At 42.5% G+C, this 21,616-nt stretch overlaps 1 protein-coding gene across 1 annotated transcript in view; it reads left to right on the top strand.

Moving 5' to 3' along the window:
* LOC124556570 (protein obstructor-E-like) overlaps positions 1 to 21,616 on the top strand; it is an 81,336-nt gene that overhangs the window by 42,780 nt on the left and 16,940 nt on the right. The window contains exon 3 of the mRNA XM_047130525.1: positions 21,183 to 21,383. Within this exon, the coding sequence (XP_046986481.1) occupies positions 21,183 to 21,383 (201 nt within the window). The remainder of the gene's footprint in view (positions 1 to 21,182; positions 21,384 to 21,616) is intronic.

The raw sequence follows: 21,616 nt of genomic DNA, 5'->3' as shown, positions 1-21,616 counted from the left end.
GAAGCATACATTTTAAAAAGATATATAGAGGGGTCCAAAAAAATGTATCCACTGTTTAAAAGTCCATCACTTGCAAACTAATCGACGGAGTTGTCTCACTTTTGGTGAAAGTGTAGCTTAAAGTCCAACATAACGATATCACTGTAGGTGTTTGAAATGGTCACCATTAACATCCGCACACAAACGATCCCACCGAACTGCAGCACGAACTACCGACTGCAACGTGTTCAGTTGGATATTTGCACATGAATGTACGATGGATTCTCGAAGTTCATCCAATGTGCGTGGCTTTTGTCGATAAACGACGTCCTTTAGTGTTCCCCACAGGTAAAAGTCCAGAGGAGTTAGGTCTGACGAACGTGGTGGATACACACAGCACCTCTACGGCCTATCCATCTTCCTGGTAGATTTTCGTCGAGATACGCCCTAACACGATTTTGGTAGTGGGCTGGGGCACCATTTCGTTGGAAGTAAACTGTTCCGTCTCCATACAAGTCTCGGATGGCAGGTAAAATGGATGTCTGAAGCCTCTGGAGGTACACCTCACCGGTAACTGTGGCGTCAAAGAAGAATGGCCCAATCAAGCCCCGGTAAGACAACCCACACCACACATTTTCTCCTGGCAAATTCACGGCTTTGTCTGCATGGACGTTCGGATTTTCGGCGGTCCAATAGATGCAACTGTGACGATTTACTGTACCATTGAGTTTGAACTGTGCCTCATCAGACCACACAATCATCTCTGCAAACTCTTCATCGTTGCACACCATGTTAGTAAAGCACTCGCAGTACTCCATTCTACGATCTGGGTCGTCCTCGTTCATTGCGTGTAGCAATCGTGGGATGTAGCACTTCCACTTTGCTGTCTTCAAAATTCGCCGAACACTTGAGCGACTCACTCCAGTTTCACGGGCACACCGTCTCACAGACTTCTGTGGTGAGCGAGTGAATTGTTGTAACACACGAGTGGAGTTAGCTGGACTTGTTACTGCTACAGGTCGTCCAGATCGTTGTTTGTGTACATCTTTAACACAGCCTTCGGCTTCAAATTTGTCTCGAATGCGACGAATCGTTAAACGTGTCGGTGGCTCTGTTTGATACTCATTTCGCCATTGCCGTTGAACATCATTAATGTTTTCGTACTTAAAATACCACTTCAAAACTGACTTCCTTTCATCGAATGTAAGTCTTGCGACAGCCATGTTTATTCGAGTAACTAGGTGCTACTAAGAACAAAACTATCTGGCGACTGTCATCTGACAAAACAAAACAACGCAATACAACACTTGTGTGGCGATTGCCGGAACTACAAACTATTACACTACCAAAGATGAGACAACTCCGCCAATTAGTTTGCTACTTATGGACTTTTAAACAGTGAATACATTTTTTGTACCCCTCTGTATAATAAACAAATACTGTTTTGCATTCAAATTTGGTACCCTTACTTTAAAAACTCTATACGTACTGTCTATATAAGTTCAGAATCACGTTTTGGTGCTGATCATTTACAGACATTCTCGTAAATGAAAAAACACACAACTTCTTTTTTTCATTGTCAACCAACTTCATATCATTTTCCCCTGTTGCGCCACATGGCACATCGTGCAACGGTTTGATGGCCTCTTCTTCTTTACAGCTGCTGGGATATTCGTCGGCAAATGAGTCCTTAGTCCATTGCTTGTAAATGGACGAGGATTCTGGGAGTTGCACTATTGTAATACTTATTCTGACACTTTTATACGAAAATCTGAGAACGTTTTCTTCTTCTGCCACGTGAGTTTTGATACACAATAAAGGTATATAGTATGCGTATCTCCAGAATACGAAAAAATATATCGTCATACTTTTCTTCACTTTTTCATCACTAGAATCATGGTCATCCTTGTTTACTACAGAAGAAAAATTTCTCCCAGCGTCTGACGTATCACTCTGTACTGAACTACTATCTAAAACAAAGTTTAAAAGACCTATAATTGCATCTTAGTCACAAAAGCGATAGTAACGAAGGCTCAGACTACTATACACGGTGTTTCACCATATCTGTTGCAAGATTCTAGTGGTTGTAGAGGGGACTTAGTAAATAAAACTTTGATAATTGATCACTCTCCAGAAATCTATGGTCTGGATGTAAGAAATGAGGGGCAGCCAAATGAAAATCGAAAATCAAACATCCGCTACAATGGGACCATGGAGTAGTTCTACTCGAAAGTAATCACCACACCCGTTGAGGCATTTATCCCACTGGGAGAGGAGACAATCAATTGCTTTTTCGTAGAAAGCTGCTGGTCGCTGACTCATCCGAAAGCGAACCCACTGTTGCGCTCCCTCGTCCGACTGAAACCGATGTCCTCGCATATCTTTCCAGGTTGCTAAGGATGTGAAAACCACACGGTGATAGATCCAGACAGTGCGGAGGATGCTGCAGTGTTTCCAAATCAAATCGCTGAAGCGTAGCCTTCGTCCGATTGGCAAGGGGGGGGGGGAGTTATTGTGCACCAGGATAATTCCGTCCGACAGCATTCCTGGGCTTTTGGACTCTATGGCGCGTCGTAGTTTCTGCAAAGTGCCTTCGTAGCGCTGCACTCTGATTGTGGTTCAGATCTCGAGGAACTTTAAGAGCAGAGGGCACCTGCAGTCGAAGAAGAAGGTCATCATGACCTTACCGGAACTTGTGTGAACAGCTCTGAATTCCTTTGGCGGGGTAGATGTGGGATGTTTCCAGTGCTGGCTTTGCCAGTTGTCCTCGCGCTGTCGGACTAAATCATCCTGTTGCACGATAAAGCCCGATCCAAACACTGCCAATCACACGAAGGCTACGCTTCGGCCATTTGGTCGGGAAACACTGCCACATCCTTAGGGATGGCCCGGATCTTTCACCGTGTGCTTTTCACATCTTTGGCGACCCGAAGAAAGAGATATACGTGGACGTCGGTTTCAGTTGGACGAGGATGTGCAAGAATGGGCGCGGTTGTGGATCCGTTGGCGGCTGACCGCTTCCTACGAAACAAGATTTGGTCGCCTCGTCTCGCAGTGGGGTACATGTCTTAAGGTACATGTCTTAACGCGTGTCGTGATTACTTTTGAATGGAACCATTGCATGGTCCCGTTGTAGCCTGTGTCCGGTTTTCATTTGACTGCTTCCTATAAGTTTGAAGATCAGATTGCTTTCAAATCTCCCGCTTTACGATACGTACAGAAACTGAGAAGAGGATGCCGTCGTCAGTCCCTTCTGCAATAATTAGGACATCGCATTCCACTGAATACAATAATGTCTGCGAGGAACTGGCACGTTCACAACTACAGGGTTGACTGTGGTGCTTATTCTCGGAGAAGACAACATGGCGACAAGTATTCGAATCATTACCCATACTATGGGGTCTTTTACAGCACACGGCACACGGATCAGAGCTCTTTGTTTTCGCTGTGTGCGTACCGTGACCCAGTCTTCAAAGTTATTTTAAATACAAACTGTACGTTTCTGGACATGTGATCGTTGTCAAAACTTTATCTACTGAGTCCCCTATACAACCCTCAGAAGTGGGTTACAGGAGTTCTGAAATACTCTTTATGTAGAGACAAAACACGAAGAGAAAAAAGCGCAGTCAAAATCCACAGACTTGTAATATGTGTTGAACTACATGCAAGAGTCATCTCTGGTCATATGATCGCGCTACATGGAGCACTATACGCGCTGTGATCGGCAAAAGATGCGAGGGCCTGGAGTGGCGTGGCTAACTGGTCTCATCAAATAACGCGAATGGAAAAAGAACAGATGAAAACCCAATCAAATGACAGGTGAGGGTTTGTGTTCCTACCCGTTCCTTCTACGAGGGTTGTTCGGAAATTAAGGAACGATCGGTAGCAAAATGGAAACCACAGTGAAAATCAAAACTGTTTTCTTTCCACATTTAGCTATACCTACCAGGTACTTCTCTACATAGTCGCCGCTCCGACTTAGACATTTGTCGGAGCGTTATACCAAATTTCCAACACCATCGTCATAGAAGGCAGCCGCATGTGCTTTCCGATAATTCTCTACGCTGGTTCATAGCGCGTAGCCTGCGCCCAAGTGTTGTCTTCGAATCTAGCGTTTCATGTGAACAGAGATGATACTCAGGACGAGGCAATTAGGGCTGTGTTGTGGGTGATCGAACACTTCCCATCGAAAAGGCTGCAGGAGCGCCTTCACTGCCCCTGCAGAGTGCGGCTGAGAATTGCCATGAAGAAGGAAGTGCGTGGCAGTTGTGTTAGGAGGGCTGCATTCATTAAGGCGAAGCCTTTCAGCGGGCCCTCCTAGTTGGCGGGAGACATCGTTGTTCTAGGCACCTTTACTCGCTCACAGTGCGCTAACAACTGAAAAGAGCGTCTTGATGCGATCGACGGGCGTACTAGAGACACTGCCCAAAACGTCTGTGAAAAGCCTCGTCCGATTTTCACAGTGGTTTCCATTTCGCGATGGATCGTTACTCACTTTCTGAATAGCCCTCGTAATTAATTTTACAACGTCGTATTAAACAAGGTCAATGAAAGTTTGGTTTAGCAGTTAGCTGAATATCAAAGAGGTTGCAGAAATGGGAAGTCGTGTGTGGAAAAACGTTTTTATCTCAAGAGAATTCTAAAAGGAAGACAATCTGAGGAGAAAACAAAGTAATTATGTTCGTTGTTTTCGGAGTAGCGTATGGCACATCCCGTAATTTTAGAAGATTTTTGAGCAGTCAGAAAGAGAGAATCAATTACAAACCAGAAGTTAATGGAAGCTTACTCCAAAGTCAAATATTAGGGGGAAAATTTCGGTGACCTTCGGGAATCGAATTTAACTACGCAGGCTTGTGGCGTATCACATCAAGTATTACATCTCAGCCTAGGAAAAGTGGCGAGAATCAAGAAGACCAAATAAATGTAGAAGAAACATAATGTATTTATCTAGGTGTGACAACATAAGGCCTGAAGAGGAAGTGCGTAGAATTCACAGCTGAGGTGAACTTAAGAGCAAGGTATACAGATAACGTTTAGAAAACTGTTGACGAACTATATAAAACTATAAAATCCGAGATTTCTCATAATATGACAGTGTACATAGAATACTGACATGACAAAGAAAAGTACGAGGGCTGTCCAGAAAGTAAGTTCCGATCGGTCTCTAAATGGAAACCACAGTGAAAATCAGAAACATTTTATTTACAAGAGTTAGCTAAACTTTCCAGATACTTCTCTACATAGTCGCCGCTCCGACTTAGACATTTTTCGGAGCGTTATACCAAATTTCCAACACCACCGTCTCTACGCTAGTCCATAGCGCGTAGCCTGCGCCCAAGTGTTATCTTCGTATCCAGCGTTTCATGTGAACAGAGATGATACTTAGGACAAGCCAATTAGGGCTGTGTTGTGGGTGATCGAACACTTCCCATCGAAAAGGCTGCAGGAGCGTCTTCACTGCCCCTGCAGAGTGCGGTTGAGAATTGCCATGAAGAAGGAAGTGCGTAGCAGTTGTGTTAGGCGGGCTGCATTCATTAAGGCGAAGCCTCTCAGTGGGCCCTCCTACTTGGCGGGAGACATGGTTATTCTAGGCACATTTACTCGCTCACAGTGCACTCACAGCTGAAAAGAGCGACTTGATGCGATCGACGGTCATACTAGAGACAGTACCCAATACATCTGCGCAAAACTTCATGGGGTTTTCACTGTGGTTTCCATTTCGCAGCTGATCAGAACTTACTTTCTGGACAAGCCTCGTATTTGCAAACGACGTTGGAAAAAGTTGGGAGATTAGAGAAATAGGAATAACTTGTGGAATAGATGACGTTAAATGGACTGTGTAAAGAATCAAATGTGCTAAGAAGTAGGAAGATAGAACCAGATTTGTAACTTGATTTGTAAAACATGAGATTCCAGTACTGTAACTTTCTGGTGGGTGTTATTCATATTTACTTGTAGACTTCATAAACGTTAACACTTTTCTGAGCATTTTAAAAGTATTAATTCAAATTTGTACTGATAAAAAATAAAACTCCCATGTTTACTAACCAGCACTTATTACATGTTTTATTAATTTTAACATTATTTCTCTGTTTATGATCTGTTACAAAAATGAAATTGCAGTAAGGTGAACCCTTTGAAAGGTTTTCGTTGATATGTCGCCTTGCTGTTGTCTATAGCAGACTGCCGTTATGAAGCAGCCAAGATTCCACACACTTTGCAGGGTCAAAATGAGTCAGTGGTGGGCCATTAAGCTTCAGAAAAAGTAGTGAAGAAACAGTTTTTGTTAACAGAGAGGCTCTACCGTCAGTAATGATCAGATTCATTTGGGAGAAGGCTCTCTCACGTTAACTAGATGACACTGAAATTTTCTTGATGATAGCTATCAATGGAAGGAAATTTGTGGCATACTTTTTTTCACGATTTCCATCAAAGTTCTCACAATTTTCAAAAACATAAGAAATGCTTTAATCGTATCTCATTTGTTCAACTGCGAATGACTCTACCTATCTTTTCCCAGAAGTATTGTTATAATGTCTTTGGAACAAGTGCTTTTGGCAACTCTACAGGCTGAATTGGCTAAAACTGCATCTCCACCACTCAGCATTCTCATTTAAATGACTTTTGAATGATTATTATGAAAGTCAACAGGATTCATGGGCAGTTCCTTAGTGTTTTCGTAGAGTTTGATTCCCACAAGTTTTTTGTTGTTGACAGATGTCACAGCTGGCTCATAAAAAGTTCCCGGATTACCTGTCCTAGCATTAAATGTGTTAACCAATATCTGAAGTCTTCTTATTAGACCGAAATAACTCTACATCTCGGTGTTGCAGCTTCTCACTAACTTCTGAAAGTTCTTGAAGTTCATAACATATCAACGCCAAATGTAGAACAAAGCATGTCGATGTTAGTTTTCTGAGTGGCCTTCATACTTTGATCTGTTCGAAGCATCACGTGTTGCGTCTTCTTTGGCTACTACAAAATGGTTTGCAAGAACGTCGTGTTTCTCCCAGACTCCTGAAACTGTACAAAAACTGGACGAAAACTACCTTGTGTCTAACAATCTTCCAGTTTTCAACAGTTGAACAACAAACTAGTCTGCAAATTCTTTTAAAAAATCTATGTGACCAAGACGGACTTGTGAAAATAAAAGTGGTATGACTTTACCTTGTTCCATGGCTGCTTCATATCCGCCTGATAATGCCAGTTTGTTTTGTTGATATTCTCTTGTATCAATACGACTATATTTAGTTTACAGGCGAGCTTGCTGCACAGTCCAGTGCCTCTTAGATGCTCACAGAATGTACACATAAATATTGACCATTTACTATGTGGTCTCTTTACTCTACAAACGCATCCATTATTTTCCGTGAGTTAAAATACATACTTTTCAGATAACCCACAGTCCGAAAAAAATCAGTTTCATCATTAGACCACTGAGGTATTCTGGTATGCAAATAAAACCAGTATTTCGCGCCAATAGATTGTGTTTAATCTTTCAGTGGAATTGTTTTGTCGCGCATAACTTACAGTTCTGACTTATCATAGTAAATATGAAGTAAGGGTCTGGTGACGAAAAATATACTCCAGCCATTGGAAGTATTCCTTTTTCAACAACAATTGTGAATTACTACAATATGGGATTAAAAGTATCCGGACACCTGGCTGAAAATGACTTACAAGTTCGTGACGCCCTCCATCGGTAATGCTGGAATTAAGTATGGTGTTGGCCTACCCTTAGCCTTGTTGACAGCTTCCACTCTCGCAGGTTGGTTCAAATGGCTCTGAGCACTATGCGACTTAACTTCTGAGGTCATCAGTCGCCTAGAACTTAGAACTAATTAAACCAAACTAACCTAAGGACATCACACACATCCATGCCCGAGGCAGGATTCGAACCTGCGACCGTAGCGGTCGCTCGGTTCCAGACTGTAGCGCCTAGAACCGCACGGCCACTCCGGCCGGCACTCTCGCAGGCATACGTTCAATCAGGTGCTGGAAGCTTTCTTGGGGAATGGCAGCCCATTCTTCACGGAGTGCTGCACTGAGGAGAGGTATCGATGTGGGTCGGTGAGGCCTGGAACGAAGTCGGCGTTCCAAAACATCCCAAAGGTGTTCTATAGCATTCAGGTCAGGATTCTATGCAGGCCAGTCCATTAGAGGGATTTTATTGTCGTGTAACCATTCCGCCACAGACCGTGCATTAGTAACAGGTGCTCGATTGTGCTGAAAGATGCAATAGCCATCTCCGAATTGCTCTTCAGCAGTGGTACGCAAGATGGTGCTTAAAACATCAATGTAGCCCTATGCTGTGATAGTGCCACGCAAAACAACAAGGGAACGCACTGTATTTAGTCGCACTGCATACGAGTTGGCTCCACATTTCATATTTCTCAACGAAATAGATTTAAAAAAAAAGAAATTTTCAACATCTTTTAATTAATTTTGGAGCATTGAAGACACAATATAATTTTTATCTGGTACAAATTGTCGGCAAAAACGCAGGCAGAGACAGTTTTCCACGTTTTCGAAATCAAGTTTCAACATAATCGTTACATATTTAGTTTCATAATCGAATAAAGATCTTCCGCACATATATGTTGATGAAAGTATTGTAGTACTTTCGCAACATCATTATGGAGACGTGGAAACACTACCTGAGGAAAACAATATAGATGACCTGGACAGCTGTAACGTAAAAAATTTGCCTTTAAAGCGGGAATAACACTGCAGATCAGTGAGTTACATCTGCGCATCCATGGGAGAGCTTCCAACGGAACTAGCAAATGGTCTGGAATACAGCTCTAAAACAGATGTAAGATTGACAGTCGCCTAAAAAGTTTAGAAAATTATCCTGGAAATTCTTTCGAGGCCACAGTGAATTCTTCAGACATCACGTTTTCTTTAATTCTGGTGAGCTTGGAGGACCTGGACTGTGTTTGTCAGGATTTGTCCCCTCCACATTGCGATTTTCTTTTTAAATGCATCCCCATCAAATCAGGAATAAGTTGTTTCTCTTTCTGTGGGCAGTGTGTAGTCAAGCCGACTTAAAATGCGAGGTCTGCGATCTATTCCCGATATTCTAATCGTTCCAAGCACGGCCCTAGACTTAAGCAACGTAATTTTCAGTAATTGGTAAAGTCTGCATACTTTTCGTTGGTTGGTTGGTTTGGGGAAGGAGACCAGACGGCGTGGTCATCGGTCTCATCGGATTAGGGAAGGATTGGGAAGGAAGTCGGCCGTGCCCTTTCAGAGGAACCATCCCGGCATTTGCCTGGAGTGATTTAGGGAAATCACGGAAAACCTAAATCAGGATGGCCGGACGCGGGATTGAACCGTCGTCCTCCCGAATGCGAGTCCAGTGTCTAACTACTTTTCGTTCAGTTCCACTGAAAACTGTTACTGACATTGGACTTCAGAAATTTTACTATCTGTACCATCAGTTTCTTCAGGTGCTTCGTGGCTGCAAATTTAGCCTAAAGTGATTCTTGATGCAGAGAACAACGAATCCCCTACGGAAAAACTCGCCGAGGTTATGCAGTGGGTAAAACTCTTGGCTGCAAGAGGCATTGGGATCAAATCCCCGTCCAGTGTTCCCGATTTAGATTTGCGGTTGTTTTCCACAATCACTTCTACGGGGTGTTGGGATCGACCCTTAAATATGTTATGGCCGTTTTCGTACTCGATCCTTAGCCAAACTTCTTTCCAACTAACGATAAATATTTCTAGTAAAAAGTTGTTCTAAAATCAGCAATAGTATACTAACATGACAAAATAAAAATAATGAAATAAAATAAAAAGAAATCTGAGCCTAATTGATTAGATTACGTTTCGAGAAATTTAGAGCGAAAACCTTACAAATTATGTTTTAAAAGACATAATAGTCGACATTGACTGTAGAAATTAGTTAATTTCACTGTTACCATACCAGCTGGTATACAGGTGGCTGGTAGTTGGTCAAACTGCAAAAATCTTCTGGTATGTACACATGTTGTCGTTGTATCTGAGCCTTTAAAGCACAGTCTTCTGTAGTATAACACTTGATAGTGACCTGAAGGCCCAAGTTGTAATAGTGAAAATAAAAGATTTCTGCAATCAGTGGCGACTGTGACGTCTTTTAAAAGTTTTACAAGACTCCGAACCACAGAATTGAAAAGTTAATTACTAATTATTGCTGAGTGATAATTTATTATATACTGATTGATTTGTCCTGCAAATACAAGACAGCTTTTGCAGGGCAATTACACCGGATCCACGGTATTTGTAGAAGCGTAATTTAACTTTTTATCGTAGAAGACAGGTTTCCGATCTTAATTGGATCTCTCGTGCTCTTAAAATATTTTAAGATTTGTGCAAACGCTGTAGTCTTTGAGACTTTCGTTGGGTAGAAAGACTTATTAAATCAACCGATATTAATTATCTGTGAGTACTGAGTTCAATAATACAATGTTTCTTGTGCTGTAGTACCGCATTTCAGAATTTCTCACAGTCGTGCAGTAGATGACATTCAGGTTACCGACGGTGTTTTAACCTGATTCTTAAGTGTATTGTTCCGATGCTGTACACAAACTACCCGTTCTAATGGCGACAGTACGTCTGCATTAGGCAAAAAGCTGAAAGTTATTTCAACAGATTTTAGTATCAGAGAAGACTGAAACTAAGATATAGAGTAAACTGGAGGATAGCAGCTCGGTCTCCGAGTCCAAGGGACGATGGAAGTTGTGTGCACGCTGCCGGCTGCGGAGACAACGCAGTGGTAAGGCCTTGAAGAGTTGGATAACCTTTGTGCAAGGTGAACAGGTCATCTGGCAACATCCGAGTGCCTACTCCGAGCAAGAAGTTCACGTTCTTCTAGCGTCTACAGGATGTTTCCGTAAGAGCGTGCAAAAATGTAACAGGACATAGAGAATGCTCCACTGAACAATTTGAGGTAGGGAACCCGGTGTCGGAGAAGCCAGCTTAAGGAGACATGGAAGTAACCTTATCTACCGCTTTGTGCAGCATTACTATTTTGCGGTTTATCTACAACAAGGGTGCGTACAAATTTACACTGTTTATTTACATATACATTCTTCATTTCCTGCAAGGAAACAGGTTCAAATGGTTCAAATGGCTCTGAGCACTATGCGACTTAACTTCTGAGGTCATCAGTCGCCTAGAACTTAGAACTAATTAAACCTAACTAACCTAAGGACATCACACACATCCATGCCCGAGGCAGGATTCGAACCTGCGACCGTAGCGGTCGCTCGGCTCCAGACTGTAGCGCCTGGAATCGCACGGCCACTCCGGCCGGCTAAGGAAACAGGGAAGACGAGCCTGATTACCAGGAAGTCATGATGCAGCTTTTGTTTACTTTACTCGACTATAACATACTTTACTTGTCCCATAACAGAATGTGCTATGAATCAACGACAGACTCTTTCATTACTCAGTACTATTCATAGACATACATACGACGGAGGAGTATTGGTACAGTTCACAGAACTAACTGGCATGCACCTTGCGTATGGGGAAGTACGTTGCAATGCTCTGGCTGCTGAAAGTTTGTACAGGGCACGATTTCCTAACAGACATCATCCGCCACAACGAGTGCTTATTTTTCTCGATCGACGAATGCTGGTTCACTGTAAAGAAGAAACGAGGGACCTGACAGTATGAGGACAATTCGCACAACCGATTTTGAAAAGGAGTTGCTGGAATGTGTTGCAGCGGACCCTACTACAAGTACTCGTCGTATTGCACGTGAAATGGGCGCTGGACATACTAGCGTGTGGAATTACTCCACGAACAACGGTTAAACCCGTATCACTTGCAATGATTGTCACTGACTTTGCAGCAAGGGTCGCATTGTGTCAGTGGTTGCTTCAACAATGGATTAATGGCTCAAATTTCCTCCAGATCTTGCTGTTTATTGACGAGGCCTCATTTGATCGTGATGATATTTCGAACAGCAGGAATAGCCATTTATGGGATGAAGAAAACCCTCACGCAGTAGTAGAGTCACACCATCAAGTTCGTTTTGCAGCGAATATCAGGGCCGGCATTGTAGACGACAATCTCATTGGGCCCTATCTTCTACCTAGCCGTTTGAATGACCATTTGTACTTGAGGTTCGTGCAAAGAGTTCTATCTGAGTTGTTGGAGAACGTACCCTTCGCTGTTCGTGAGAGGATACAACATGACGGTGCACCCCCTAACTTCAACGTGGATGTCCGCAACCATCTCAATACTGCATTTCCTGGTCGCTGGATTGGAAGGGGAGGTCCTATCTCATGGCCTGCGAGGTCACCTGACCTGAATACCCTTGATTATTTCATGTAGGGATACCTAAAGTCACTTCGAGATCTCAACGGACACGGAGATGGAATTCGTTCCCGGATTTGTAGCTGCCTGTGATGTGATTCGAAACACACCAGCGATAATTGTCAGGGTGTATCAGAATCTCGTTCGCCAATGTCATGCTTACATTGAGGTTGACGGCCATCAGTTTCAGCACGCTTTGTAAGATACAGTATAAATGGTATGTTCAGTGTGTCAATGACTGTAATTGCAGTTAACTGTAACTAATGTAAATAAAAAAGTACACAGTAATGTAATTTTATTCCTAATATCTCCTTAAGCTGGCTTCTCCGACTTCAGGTTCCCTACCTTAAATTGTTCAGTAGAGCATCCTGTATGTCCTGTTAAATTTTTGCACGCCCTTACGGAAACACCCTGTATAAACACAGAAAAATTACAACAAACAAGTAATCATTAATGTTCACAGGTTTTCCCTCTTGGCAGTGTACACGGTAATTTTCTACCTCCACTTCTATATTTAAATTTTGTAAGTAACTGTGAGCTGCTTGACAGTGGTACTTTTCATTGTGTAACATATTGAGACAGCCACCCTAGTCCATTCAGAGATCGAGTAAATCTGTGAGAATCACAATAGTCTTGCTCATTTTGAGAATGTAAAGGAAATATATGTATACGGGGCTTAAAAATTAGAATTCTGTCCCTTGGTTAGATAAAATTAGGAAAAGGATAAATAAGGTTACATGAACCCATAATCAAAGCATTTGTTTATATGGAGCGGAATCCTGGGAAATGACAAAACAAGATAGAAGAAGACTTGAAGCCGTGGCAATGGATTTTTTGAGAAGAAGTTGTGGAGGTTCAGCGTGAGACAAGATCCCAAATAAAGGAAACAGGAAACTATCGCAAACTCCCATATAGCTCACCGAATAGGGGGAAAAACTGCGTCTGAAACGGCATAGACATGTGATGATGAGATTAGGAATGAACCATGGCCGAAAGAAGTACTTTGTTGGCAACCTACGTGGAAAAAGAGGAATAACCCGTACAGAATGGAAAAATCAAGTTCAAATGGCTCTGAGCACTATGGGACTCAACATCTTAGGTCATAAGTCCCCTAGAACTTAGAACTACTTAAACCTAACTAACCTAAGGACATCACACACACCCATGCCCGAGGCAGGATTCAAACCTGCGACCGTAGCAGCCTCGCGGTTCCGGACTGCAGCGCCAGAACCGCACGGCCACCGCGGTCGGCAAAAATCAAGCGGAGGAGGGCATATTATCAAGAAATTTGAACTGAGACTTGGGTGAGAGGTTGCAGGAAAAGGTCTAAACAGCTGTAAATAACTCGGAACATATATATATATATATATATATATATATATATATATATATATATAATCAGGTGTCTGCCTGTTCGGAGTGAACAACGCTTCTGACACACTCTTCCATCAGAGAGACTTGGCTTCGCCAAGTAACACTGTTTTTGTAGATGAACTCCTGTTTGTAGAATGTAAGCGTTCAAGGCTCGAAATGTTACGCTCATTAAAATGTCTATTGTTCTGTGAACCAACGAATTTTTTGTTAGAAATTCAACGAAGATCCTATTCACGTAATGGCTCGCCACCGACAACAGTAAAACATCGTTTCCGTGTGTTCCTGCACCGAAGCGTGACGTCACCTTTCAAAAGACGAGCGCTATTGGCTGGTGTCGGTTGCTGTCATCCGCTACTTTTATTGCTTCATGATGGAACATTGGTACATATCTTCCTCGGAAGATTCCGATGTTGATGATGGTCCCACGGTACAAGTCAGGAATATTTTAATAAGTGAACTGCAGTTTCCCAGTACCAAATCAATGAATCGAAGCTTCTCATTTGCTTTATCTAGAACAGAGCCCGTGGGATTGTTCCACCGTACATACCCATGCATTGTTGTTCGCAGGTATTTGTGTGAGATGACTTCCTCCAATTATGACATATTAATTATACAGTCAAATGCTAAAACACTTTAACATTTCGTGGCATGCATTAATTTACATTTCTTTTCTTTTTTATTTGCTTCATCTTTATAAAAATTGATACACATTCAACGACACAAAGGTACAGAATATATTACACAACTTACTGGAAAAATACAAGACAGTATCATATTCTTTAAACACTGCAATGGCGAAGTGAGAAGATAAGAACATGCACTGGAGCTCGCTGTATTCGTAAATATGAATGAAGCGACATTTACATAGTAGTTGGCAGCGTGCTGGTTTCAGTTGCTAACCAGAGGACCGGTCGCGGTGCCATGTTCAGCCTGATTTCCTAAGACATCGACCATGACCAAGATCAAATGGCAAGTGAAAAGATGTGGACTAGTGGTTTGGTGGGTGTGACTGGAGGCGAAAACACTCGCCTGGCAAGATAAGGATGAAATAAATGTAAGCGTGGTTTGTCCGTGCGTTTCACTACACCTCCGCAACCCACACCCGCTGCCCAGTGGGGATTATATGGGACGGCAGTGTTCCATCCCCCATCCATGAAAAAGGTTTTGGTTTGGAACTGCAGGAGTTGGGTTCGTAAATACTGGTGTCAGAAGAGGCCATAACACCAATAAACTTCTTACAAGAAGTCGACAAACCAGCTGCGAATCCAGTCCGGAAATGTTCGAGACTGGCAAGAATATTCCTTCTAGTTGGTTGGAGAACGTTCCAGAATTTTAGAGTATTTTCCTGAAGATTAGAAAACGTTCTAGCATGTTCCAGAATGTTACAGAATCGTCCATAAGATTCAAAAGTGTTTTAAAATCTTTTAGAATTTTCCAGAATGTTCAATAATGTTCTAGAATGTTCAAGGCTGTTCTCGAATGTTCCAGATTGTTCTCGAACGTTCTCGAATGCTCCATTATCCTGTTGTGGTAGGGATAAGTTCCAGCTCAGAAGGGTATATATATATATATATATATATATATATATATATATATATATATATATATATATATATATATATAGGCGGTGGAGAGGCACGTATACCAGTTTGGTTTTGAAAATCGATTACAGTCGATCAAGGAAAAGTAACAGGCGATAGAAAGTGAAATAAATGTAAATGAATTAAGGTAGTGAATAGTGTATTAAGTCGAATCTTAATGTGTAAAGTACTACTAACATTTACTAGGATGCCGAAACGTAAAAGAGGAGGGGTCTAAATGGTTCAAATGGCTCTGAGCACTATGGGACTTAACTTCTGAGGTCATCAGTCCCCTAGAACTTAGAACTACTTAAACCTAACTAACCTAAGGACATCACACACATTCATGCCCGAGGCAGAATTCGAACCTGCGACCGTAGCGGTCGCGCGGTTCCAGACTGTAGCGCCTAGAACCGCTCGGCCACTCCGGCCGGCCGAGGAGGAGGTCTGGCCAGTGATAAATTGAAAAGAAGGAAACAGAAAAAACAGGGAAGAAAAGAAACAGATGATACGCGAGCTGCACGTTGAGCTTCACAATGGAAGAGAATGAATACACTGAGAGAAAACTTAAATGGTAATACCGAGATGAAAGTAGAGTAGGGGATCGAGTGAGACAATCAGCAAGCAGACATAGAGAAACTGCTGAAGAAACAGTATGAAATGAACTAAGCAGAGTTATGATGAGCGAATTTTCTGAAAGATAACGATTGCAAGCGCATGAACAAAACATTTATGTAAGAGAACTGCAAAGCCGAAGTAGAGAATTCCACCACTATCCCATTAAAGACTACAAAAAACTCAAATATGTTGTCGTTGACAAAATGTGGATCTAGTATGTCAGTTCCACAGTGCAAAGAATTTCAGTAGAGAAACCAAGAATTCGTCTCAGGAGTGGAAAAATTATATTAGCACCACTGAAAGTGTTCTAACAGAAATATTTAATTACATGAGTGGAGAAACTTCGAAATCAAATCGTTTTCTACAAAATGTAAGATGGTAGAATAGTTGCTTTCAGATGAGATCATTTGGTGCTACTTCTGCGAGTAGTGGAGAGCATCAATTCAGTCCTGTGTTTTCGATTAAAATGCCACCAAAGGAAGCTTATAATTTTTTACAAGTGTATTTCAGGCGCAGCGAGGATAAGACCATGTTTCTCTGCCTCCCCCGTCCCCCCTCCCGCCTCTCTCTCTCTCTCTCTCTCTCTCTCTATCTGTCTATCTGTCTGCTGTCTCTCTCTCTCTCTCTCTAGTGTTTACGAGAGAAGGTTACGGTACCTCGAAACCCCGTCACTGTCAATCACTAGTTTTTGTGTCTAGTGCTACCCTTGGTTTCCCATTTGTTTACTATAGTGGTTGTGCAGTGGTGACTGTTGTGGTGCCGGCTGATGTGGCCGAGCGGTTCTAGGCGCTTCAGTCTGGAACCGCGCGACCGCTACGGTCGCAGGTTTGAATCCTGCCTCGGGCGTGGATGTGTGTGATGTCCTTACGTTAGTTAGGTTTAAGTAGTTCTAAGTTCTAGGGGACTGATGACCTCAGATGTTAAGTCCCATAGTGCTCAGAGCCATTTGAACCATTTGACTGTTGTCGTCGTGGGAATATGAGATTTTGAAGTGGTCGCTATCACAATGTGGTGGTCACCAGCAGATCTTCCATCTGTTTCGCATGAATGTATAATCCAAGGGAAAAAATTTGATATTACCTATAATGTTCTCGAGCTTTTGCAAATATTCTTGAATATTAACGAATGTTTTCGAATGTTTTAAAATATTCTAGAATGTTCCAGAGTACTGCAGAGCGTTCTACATTATCCTGGAGTGCTCTTTAATGCTTTCGAATGTTCTTGAATGTTTTAGTGTTCTAGTAAGTTCCACAGTCCTCTTTAAAATTCTCTAACGTTTTGGAATGTTCTCAGTGTGCTATAAAGAAACAAAAAAGTAAAGTCGAATGTCATGATTGGTTGGGAGACACGAGGGGGACGTTTACCCATCTAAATGGAAAGGTTTTTCCTATCCTTCGCTAACACCGGCCCCTTTCCTTCACCAATCGTGCAATCTGTGAGTTAAGCGTATCTAATACATGTACTTGACTGTACTGCATATGTGTGTAGTGTGGTGTCTCTTCACGCTATATGATGAGTAGAGAAGGGAGAGGATGAAACCCTGTGCCGGTACATTACCTACTTCTCTCAAATAGCGGCAAGGGGACCGCCGAACTTAACGTCCCTATCCGACGGACGGATCACCATAAACAGCGTCACATTTCCTCACTCAATGAGAAACATTGGAGAGGTTTGGAATTTAGTCCAGTATATTGGCGCAAAGTCTGCTGATCAGAAACTGTAAGTCACCAGCCCTCCTCTTCTTCGGAGGAAAGGCAAAGGGGAAATTGCCAACAGCGCGTGACATGCCAGGGCGGTTACTTATCCATGTAGGGTCACGCCCAGCGTTGCTTAACTTCGGTGATCCGAAACGAATCGGTGTAGTAAACGTGGCAAGGCCGTTGGCCTGTACAGAAATGAACATGTGCGTAACAGAGTGCTTTATTCCAAATTAGTGGATTTAACACTACTCAAGACTGGTTTTGAGCCTTCGAGATTATTTTTGAACGTGAAAAACTAACTTTTTTTTGAATATTCATTCTTTCGATGTTCTCATATGTCCTCGCGTCAGCTGGAATGTTCTCAGGAAACACAAAAATATAAAGACCAAGCGAATCAGGTCTGTTTCAACTATTTTTATTATATATTTTGGATGTTTTCTCTGTGTTTATTTTGTCATTGTGGTTTTCGTCTCGTTTTCCATGTGGCTGCATCTTAATTTTCCCTCCTAGAATTACTGGCTTTCGTAGTGTATGATCGCAGTGTAGACCTAACACTAGTCACCTGGAGTGAATTTGAATCTTCAGGCTAATTAACAATCAGCTGACTCTTTACCGTGCCAGTGTGATAGACATAGCACAAACAAACGTATCGTTTATTGTCAAGTAAGGCGTATCTGGCACATAGTTATGAACTGTTAACAAGTGTTATTTGTGTTTACAAATATATTTTATACGCTCTTCACATTAATCTGACCTAAAAGAACCACGGTCACTACAATTATTCCAGCGGTTTCTGTGAAAGGTGCTCTGCAATCGTCTGCGATGATAAAGAGAACAGCTGATTTCTTTATCCCACTGAACACGGATATTCAAGCAGTTAAAACAGAAATACTGATTCTCACTATATGTTTCCCAACTCTAAAGGAAAACTGACTAATGCTTAAGAAATACTTGTACATTTTGCTCCCACTGTGTTACATCTGTTCTACAGAACAATGTAGTATCTGTTACTGAACTTGCTGAACATTTTTCTTCTTAGTATTACATATCCTTCACCACATGGTGTGCTATGTGTGATAAGCCCAAACTTTTATAATACCAACAAGAATAAATCTCTATAAATTCAACTTTTCCTTTGTCCAAAATGCACATATTAGCTCAATTTTTTAATATAAACAGAAAATTCACGCTGTTAAGTTAAAAGAAAATGGCTCCGAGCACTATGCGACTTAACTTCTGAGGTCATCAGTCGCCTAGAACTTAGAACTAACCTAAGGACATCACACACATCCATGCCCGAGGCAGGATTCGAACCTGCGACCGTAGCGGTCGCTCGGTTCCAGACTGTAGCGCCTAGAACCGCACGGCCACTCCGGCCGGCGAAGTTAAAAGAATGACAGAATCAATACAGATCGGATTCAGCCTTCGACGGCACATTAAGCCACAAGGAAGTAAATGGGGCTTACGAATAACAGTTAAGTAAGAATTCGCTTACTGTGAGTTAAAGCTTTAGCACAAAATACTTGCTGGGAGCAAAGAGTTTTAGACGTCGATCAGGAATTTGATGACTGTCTTCTAATAGGGAGCATTTGATCTCCATGTCCTCGTTACAAACTAATTCGTCCTGTTCTTTATTCCAGCTATCTTTGTCACTCAATTCCACAGAAATTTTTTTTACATCAAAGCAGATGCATGTAATATGTAAGATGCACTGCACAACAGAATTATAGGATAACTTTATCGAAACCCCGTAATTTTCGTCCTGTTGCGACGCATATGTTTGAAATCTGGCTCGAAGATGGACACAACCTTCTTCTGTAAGGGTGCAAAAGCTTGGCACCCTGCGACTTCACTCTCGGGCTCAACGGTGCTTCAACCTGCAAGGTGTCGGCACTTACGAAAAAAAGGGGCAGAGCTCAGAAGTTAATGTGATGTGTAAAGTGGGTTAATGATGTCACATTGGCACCAAATTTCTGCCCAACGCCACCGTAGACGTGTGACGCTATGGGAAGGTCGTCAAAGCCTGTCTTACCCAAAGTTCATCCTTTCTTTTGACTTCTCTCCGATGAAGGTCACAACCTCGACGCTCAGCGTTGAAATCACGTGGTTTTCTTATGGGTGGCTGATGGAAATATTTCAGACACACAGCGCTCAGAATCGAAATGAAAAGTCCTCAGGGGGCGGCATAGTGGGCGTCAATGAAACCAGCTCTTTCCTTGGGATGTTGGTTCCCACACATTTCGCGGTCTTAACATGGGCGATTCACCCCTTCTCGGAGGGCTACAGCCCCATTTAACGTGAGTGTAGCTATATGCCTACTTATATTCACGTTTGGTGGATGGATGTACACTTGGGAACTACTTGTGTGACGTATGGCGGATGTGTAACATAGTCCTTGTCGTGTATACCCTCTTTGGAGTCTGACATTAACTATGAGGGTTGTCGAGAAAGTAAGTTCCGATCGGTCGCGAAATGGACACCACAGTGAAAACCCGATGAAGGTTTGCACACATGTCTTTGGTAGTGTCTCTAGTATGACCGTCGACCGCATCAAGACGCTCTTTTCAGTTGTGAGCGTATTGTGGGCGAGTAAAGGTGCCTAGAGCAACGATGTCTCCCGCCAAGTAGGAGGGCCCGCTGAGAGGCTTTGCCTTAATGAATGCAGCCCGCCTAACACAACTGCTACGCACTTCCTTCTTCATGGCAATTCTCAACCGCACTCTGCAGCGGCAGTGAAGACGCTCCTGCAGTCTTTTCGATGCGAAGTGTTTGATCACCCACAACACAGGCCTAATTGGCTCGTCCTGAGTACCATCTCTATTCACATGAAACGCTGGATACGAAGACAACACTAGGGCGCAGGCTATGCGCTATAGACCAGCATAGAGAATTATCGGAAAGCACAGGCGGTTGCCTTCTATGACGATGGTGTAGGAAATTTGATATTACGCTCGGACAAATGTCTGCGTCAGAGCGGCGACTACGTAGAGAAGTATCTGAAAAGTATAGCTAACTTTGCAAATAAAATTTTTCTGATTTTCATAGTGGTTTCCATTTAGCGACCGATCGAAACTTACTTCATCGACAACCCTCGTATGTTCATAGGCATCTCGTCGCTATTCTATGTAGGCTGTATCCCATATCTTCTGGAGCATACCGCACTTTTGTATCAAAACATTCAAGAAACCACCGCCGTCAATGTGCCAAGGTTGATTTTAAGGGACAGACCCGCCCCACAGTATCCTTGTAGATCGTAAAGGGATTTCAATGACTTAACCTACCGAAGTGAAAGAAGAAGACCGTTGCTCTCTGTTACAAGAAAAACAAAACTTAATTTCTGCAGCTGTATCAGACATGTCTAAAGAGTATATTCCTTCTTATAGTTGCAGTCGACCATTCTACGAGAGTTCACCGAAATTTAATAAGAAGACGATTTAAGTCATGTACAATACAGTCTGAGTCTAGCTAATGCGAACCATTTTTCTTACTTTCTGTTTCTGGTTTTCTGTGATAGAAAATCTTCATTCCATCAAAATAGCTTTGAGCAAAAGCCCTGCAATGAATATGATATCGATGAGTCGTGATTGGGGACTAATGTAAATGTTTGTCGCATCTTTTTCCGCAGAAACGCCACAACCCAGTCTGCACTGCCCACGTAAGCACGGTTACTTCGCGCATGAGGAGCCGAACGTGTGCGACAAGTTCTACTACTGCGTGGACGGCAAGTTCAACATGATCACCTGCCCTGACGGACTCGTCTACAATGAGCGCACCGGCATCTGCACGTGGCCAGATGAAGCCAAGAAGAAAGGCTGCTCCTCCCAAGGTAAGAAAACAAAGGCGTCACCCAAAGCATATTAGTTCTTTCTTCAATAAACCGCTAGAAATAGTGGTAGTACTATTACTACGGAAACACCTATTAACTTATGTAATGACTATAACTTTTGACAGGAAAGACCACAGGTGAATCCAATCATGTTGTTGTGGTCTTCAATCCGAAGACTGATTTGATGAAACTCTGCATGTTAGTCTGTCCTGTGCAAATATCGTCATCTCTAT

Source organism: Schistocerca americana, chromosome X, assembly GCF_021461395.2.
Source record: "Schistocerca americana isolate TAMUIC-IGC-003095 chromosome X, iqSchAmer2.1, whole genome shotgun sequence".
Taxonomy (NCBI): domain Eukaryota; kingdom Metazoa; phylum Arthropoda; class Insecta; order Orthoptera; family Acrididae; genus Schistocerca; species Schistocerca americana.
Note: the sequence above shows the minus strand (reverse complement) of the source record. Positions and strands in the feature narration are given on the sequence as shown.